At 38.3% G+C, this 6,544-nt stretch overlaps 1 protein-coding gene across 1 annotated transcript in view; it reads left to right on the top strand.

The window, feature by feature from the left end:
• Positions 1-6,544, top strand: part of Bmpr2 (bone morphogenetic protein receptor type 2) — a 221,587-nt gene that overhangs the window by 174,780 nt on the left and 40,263 nt on the right. Inside the window, exons 6-7 of the mRNA XM_023710087.1 lie at positions 1,183-1,413; positions 3,050-3,164. Coding sequence (XP_023565855.1) covers positions 1,183-1,413; positions 3,050-3,164 — 346 coding nt within the window. The remainder of the gene's footprint in view (positions 1-1,182; positions 1,414-3,049; positions 3,165-6,544) is intronic.

Here is a 6,544-nt window from a genome sequence, read left to right as displayed (position 1 = left end):
AAAGTAGAAAAAAATGGTTTACATTTTGCTAATTTTTTGTTTACTGAGTTTTTCTTTCTTTTTTCAAAGAACCAGGGATTGAACTCTCAGGCCTTTGTGCTTACCAGGGAAGCGCTTATTCTACTGAGCCATCTCCCTGGCCCCCAGAATTATTTTTTAATTGTATCCAAGATATTGTGAATGTTCTTTGTGGAGATCCTGTACTTGGTTTTGTTCTTCTAAGTGTATCTTGATACTTGTTGCTTATTTTAGTAGGCAATTACCTTGGTTGCATATATGCTGCCAACTTTCCACTTGCAAATCTTAGTTCAGTTATTTTAACATTAGCTAGAGTCTGTCCCATGCTTCCGTTGGGCTTTCCCCTCTTTAGTTTTCTCTTTCAAGGTTCCCCCCCCCCCTCACTTTCCAGCAGTTTTTGTTGCCTCTGCTTACATGCTTTGATTCCTAGAGAAGAAAATTACAAATTTTCCATCACCTTTTAGCTGCATTGCACAGAACTAATTAGAGCTTGCCTTGAGCTAAAAACCATAAAGATAAATACCTTGCTCCATTCTTTTCTTCTAAGAATTACCTCTTAGAATCTACTTTTACCACATGCCGCACCAGCTCCCCCTCATCCCCCACCCCCTGGTGCACTGAGCCGGCCACTGAGTCCCAGAGTGGTAGCGCACACCTGTAATCCTAGTGCTGGGGAGGCTGAAACAGGATCACTACGCGTCTGAGCTGCATAGTGAAACCCTGTACCAAATACATTTTTTAAAAAAGTTACTGTTGTGGCAGATATTGTCACACATCTGTAATCCCAGCACTCAGGAGGCTGAGGCAGGAGGATTGCTGTAAATTTCAAAACCAGGCTGGGCTACATGGTGAGTTTAAGGCTGGCCAGAATGACATAACAAGACTGTCTCAAGAAGGAAAAAAATCAGCTTTTGTTTACTCTTCAGTGTTTATAGATTATTTTTGTTTGTTTTTAATTTTGTGCAAAGTTGATAGATGCTTGTGAGAAGGCTAAGTGGAGCTTCCTCAGTCATACCAGTTATAGAATACAGTTGTTTTTTGATAGTGAATTAAACTTTAAACTGCAAGCAGTAGAGATCTATGGCATGTCATATGCTTGATAGTTAATGTCTGATTTTTCAATTCTTATATAAATTAATACCTTGCCTTTTACAAACTTAACAGCTGATTGGCCGAGGTCGATATGGAGCAGTATATAAAGGTTCCTTGGATGAGCGTCCAGTTGCTGTAAAAGTGTTTTCTTTTGCAAATCGTCAGAATTTTATCAATGAAAAAAATATTTACCGAGTGCCTTTGATGGAACATGACAACATAGCTCGCTTTATAGTTGGAGATGAGAGAATTACTGCAGATGGGCGCATGGAATACTTGCTTGTGATGGAGTATTATCCCAATGTAAGTGCTTCATAAAAATAAATTCAGTTATCTTGACTGACAATCAGATTTTCAGGTAGACTTTTGTAATAAAGAACATTGCTGGTCCATAGTCTGATTATTAATGATCTGCAGTGAGTAAGAAACATACCAGAATTTAAATCAAAGTCATCACTAATTGTATTGTTTATTCAGCTCTTGCTTTTTCCCTCCTCCTAGATTTTCTCCATGAGTGAAGCAGAGCCTTGTTTTTTTTTTCTTAGAGCCTTGATTGATAATTCACTCTAGTATAAAGCTCCCTACTTCATCAGAGACTGGGAACAGTCTGTGGATAAACACTTTGGGCAGCACAGATGTATGTGTATAATCACCCTCAGTCTCCTTGGGGCCTGGTTCCAGGACAACTCATTCCTACCCCCACCCCACACCCACACAGGTACCAGAAACCACAGGTGTTCAGGTCACTCATATGAAGTGAGTGGTTTTTTTTTTTTTTTCCATATAACTCAGGCATATTATCTTTAGTTTATTTATAAGAAAAATGTAGTGTATATATGTTCAATGTGGATTGTTTTCTTTGTGTTGTTTTTTGTTTTTTTTCCTCTGATACTGCTAGACAGGCATACTTAGCACTAAGCTGTAGTGCACAACCCTTGGTAATTTTTTTTTTTTTCCAGTGTGTTCCTCTTTGTTCATTTTCAGAGTACAAACTTAAACTTGGATAGGCTGAATTAACCCAACCCACCTCTGGCAGGTACACTTAACATGCTGTATAAAGTATAACATTCAATTTATTATGTCTTTCTCAAGAGAGTTTTCTTCACTCCATTAAGACCCAGCTCCCCTTTCATGGGCTTTGGTGGAGGTCGTGGGGCAGCACCAGCAGGTCTAAATTGGGGTGGAGGAGTTTGGTCCTTACCGGCTTCACGAGATCGATTTCTGACCACTTTGCTGTGAATGGCACAACTCACACAATAATGCAGTTTCACATACAGCTTGGGAAGCACATAACTGTCGAAGACACTTGCTTCGGAAATGTCTCTGACGGCAGCGGCCTCCACTATGTTCCGAATGACAAACTTCTTAATAGCCTTATCCTTGGGTACGCACTGGGCACAGTACAGCGAATAGGCTGTACATGACCATGGCCCTTTTTGGCACGACCGTTGTTCCTTCTTTTTTCGTCATCTTGGAAAGGAGGACCTAAAAGAGGGCCCCTTGGTAATTTTTTATCTGGGTTGGTTGAATCCATGGATACGGAACCCACAGATACAGAGAATTTACTACACTTATAAAAGACTTTTGTTTTCCCCTTATAAAACCATAAAAAAGTAGTTTGTACTGATAAAAGTACTTTTTCCAAATTAATTTGATCAAAAAGAGCATTTAAAAGGAAATAACCCCATTCATAATATTTTTAATATTGGAGATATAAAAATTGGTATTTAAATTCTTCCCTTTCTATCCTCGTTTTTCTTCACACAAATAGATGTACTTTGCTGCTTTTTTCAAGAGTCTGTGATGTTCATTATGTCATTATATAATCCTAGCATATATAAATCTTCTGTAAGGTTGGAAACTTACCTGTTAAATTAATTCCTTGGATTTCATTTTCTGTTTTGTTTTGGTATTTTTTAACATTTTTTTCTCCATATAGGGGTCTCTATGCAAGTATTTGAGTCTCCACACAAGTGACTGGGTAAGCTCTTGCCGTCTGGCTCATTCTGTGACTAGAGGACTGGCTTATCTTCATACAGAATTACCACGAGGAGGTAAGATAGTGAGTGGCAGATGAATGACACACGTGAGTTCAAAATTCACAAAGGGAAATTTTAATCATATCTTCAAAGTAAAATGATAATATATATAAGTAGAGATTGTAATAACCAACTTTTTAAAAAAGATTCAGTATGAAGAACTATATTTGAAATATAACAGGAAAAATAAGAATAAGAACTTCAGACCTCTAGAAGGGTCATGAATTGCAATGAGAGGCTAGTTAAAGATCTGAACATGCTCTAAAAATGCACTGGCCTATAGTTCAATGGTAATACAATTATCTACCATCATATAGCCCTGAGTTTAGTGCTTAGTACTGAAGAAAAAAAAAGAAAAAGAAAATATTTTAGCAGGGTGTAGTGGTCTGTGCCTGTAATCCCAGCACTCTGGAAGGCTGAATCACAAATTCAGTCCCAGGCTGGGCAGTTTCACACTTTAGCAAGGGCTTGTCTCAGAGAGCTGGAAATATAGCTTAATGTGAAAGTCCTGGGTTTACAACACACATACAGGGGAAGGGAGATCGGGGGGGGGGGGCGGGGCGAGACCTTTTGATTCTGTATGTTATCAGACACCCCTAAAGTCTCTTTATGGACGCTAGGTTAAGAATCTTTTAGCTAGACTATATTTCCTTTTCTTTTCTTGTATAATCATGTCTTTAAGTTTTGTTTTGGGTGGTATTGTGTAACTAAGCCCAGGTACACGATATCTCTAGGCTACATTCCCAGTGCCTTTTACTTTGAGAGAGAGCATGATTATTGAGTTGCTGAGTTACCCAGTCTGGTCTCAAACTTGCAGTCCCTTTGTCTCAGCCTCCCAAAGTACTGGGATTATAGGAATGAGCCACCACACCCAGCTTATTTTATTTTATATGTTGTGACAGTGTCTCACTACATTACCCTGGTGGAACTCTGATCCTCTGCATCAACCTCCCTTAGTGCTGGGATTACAGGTATGCACCACCATACCTGCCTTCATCTTTACTGTCAGCATCACATTTATCTTTATTCCATAGGTTTATCTTTGTGAAATCCAGATGCGTATTTTTATAAGTCAGTGCTTCTGTCAGGTAGAATTAGGTTTGGCTAACAGTAGTTTCAATAAGAATGAAAAATTTTCTTTCTCATATAAGCATCTAAGGAGAGGTTGAAGTACAGCTCAATGGTAGAACACTTGCCTAGTGTACATGAGTCTCCTGGTTTAACCCCCAGCACCACAAAAAATCTAAAGAAATGCTTTAGGTGTCTAGATGGTTTAGTAATGCCGTATTATCAGGATGCAAGGCTCCTGTATTTCTTCCCCATCTTTTATAAGTGACCTTCATTTTCACTGTTACCTCATTGTCCAGTATGCTGTAATTATGCAGAGAAAAAAATGAAGAGAAACTAAAAAGAATTGCTGTGTTCTACCCTTTGTCCTCCCATGCTTGTGTCTTATTTCCCAGAACTAGTTGTGTCCTTATGTGTTGTTTCCTAGGACAAGTCCACACTTAGCTGTGAAAGAGACTGAAAATGTAGTGTATTGTTTTGCTGAGGGCATTATTGCCTCTGATAATGTTGGATTCTCTTACTAAGTAGGAGAGGGAGAATTCCATTCCTTCATAACTAGTCTTGCTCAGCTTTCATGCACCTTTTTGCTAGTGATTCAAAGCATCTGTTTTTCATACATTTCCTTCTCACTTTGTTTCAGTATGCACCTCATATCACAGACACCCCTAAATTAGCTTGGCTGTGATAATTCTGTCTCTGCTTTCTCAAGCTGTCATACCTTACAACTTTTTCTCATCATGTTGTAGCCCTGACATTGCTTTTTCAGTCTCCTTGACCTCTACAGTGAAAATAACTTTACTGGATCAGTTTCTTAGACCTTTATTCCATTATATTATAGCATGGATCATCTTTTCTAGCTGATGCTTCATATATAAATAATTTCTACTGAATAATTTATCAGTTCATTTATCTTGACATCTTTTCCTGAGTACAGAATAGACCTGAGTTATCGCTTATGTCAGCAACTTCATGTGCTTGCGTTAGTGCTTTAGAACATTAGCCATTAGGTTCGGTTCCTGCATGCTAAGTATTATCATACCTTTTAAAAACTGGCTTAACACACAACTTAGAATACTATCCTAGCTCCTTTTTCAAGGTTTGCATGATTCAGCAAGGTTTCAAGTCAGACTTGGCTGAATTTTTTTATTTAAACAGAGCTAGTTTTCTAAAACATTAGCTAATGTTATCTTCTTAAAAAGGTGCTACTATTGTAGCTATTCAAATTTATGGTTATGTGCCAGGCAAATAGCTCAGTGGATTAAAGCGCCTGCAAGCAGGCACAGGGGCCAGGGGTTTGATCCCCAGGTCTGTTACATCTGCCTCACCCCTGGGGTGTGCTGAGATGATGATTAAGATTGGGTGTGGTGACGCACACCTGTAATCCCAGCTCTTGGGAGGCTGTAAACAGGTGGATCACTATGAGTCCCATCTACAGAGTGAGACCCTGAACACCTTGTAGACTCTTACCTTAAAATACAAAAAAAAAAAAAAAGCAAATTTATAGTTATGCATAATTTCTTTAAAATATTACCAAGCTGGGTGTGTGACACATACCTATAATCCCACCACTCAGGAGGCTGAAGCAGGATAATAACTGCATGTTTGAGACCAGCTCAGGCAACAAAGTGAGCTCAAAGCCAACCTGAACTGCATAATGAAATCCTGTCTCAAAAGGACCAAAAAAAAAAAGTTTCCAACTATATTATACTATTTTAAACATTTAAAGTTCTTTTAGAAAATTATGCTCTTCTGTGTCTTAATATAAAACTGTTGCTCATAATAGAAATTCAGTAGTAAATAATTCTGGTATATTTATTCAGCTATTTTTTGCTTTAGAATAAGAGATGTTGATCCCTTTTATTTGTAATTAGTTCTTCCTGTGAATTTTCCCCTTGTAATAGCAGTACAGGTGCACTACCAGAGAAAAGTCTAACACAAAAAAATTGTATGCCACTGAGACTTTTAAAAAAGAATTACTAGTTTTGCATTTATCTTCCAAGTCCTTGTTCCTTGTTCCTTGTCTTCCCTCCCTCCCTCCTTCTCTCCTCCACCTTCTGTGTGTGTGTGTGTGTGTGTGTGTGTGTGTGTGTGTGTGTGTGTAGTGAAAGCAATACCTTGGCTTGTTTTCCTTTGATATACTTGCCTAGTGTGTAGTCACACCCAAGGCAAAAATCCTTGTCTGTTTTGGCCCCAAGCTCATTCATTCAAATAAGAAATATCAGATGGAATACTGAGGGGGCTTAAAAGAAAAAGGGCTGTCTATAGCTCTGTCCTTTATATTGGTATTGAGTTCTGACTTGGTTCTTTTTTTTTTTTTTTAATTTTTT

The sequence above is a fragment of the Octodon degus genome, unplaced genomic scaffold, assembly GCF_000260255.1.
Source record: "Octodon degus isolate 3935 unplaced genomic scaffold, OctDeg1.0 scaffold00016, whole genome shotgun sequence".
In the NCBI taxonomy this organism is placed as follows: Eukaryota; Metazoa; Chordata; class Mammalia; order Rodentia; family Octodontidae; genus Octodon; species Octodon degus.
This window is presented reverse-complemented; position numbering and strand designations above follow the sequence as displayed.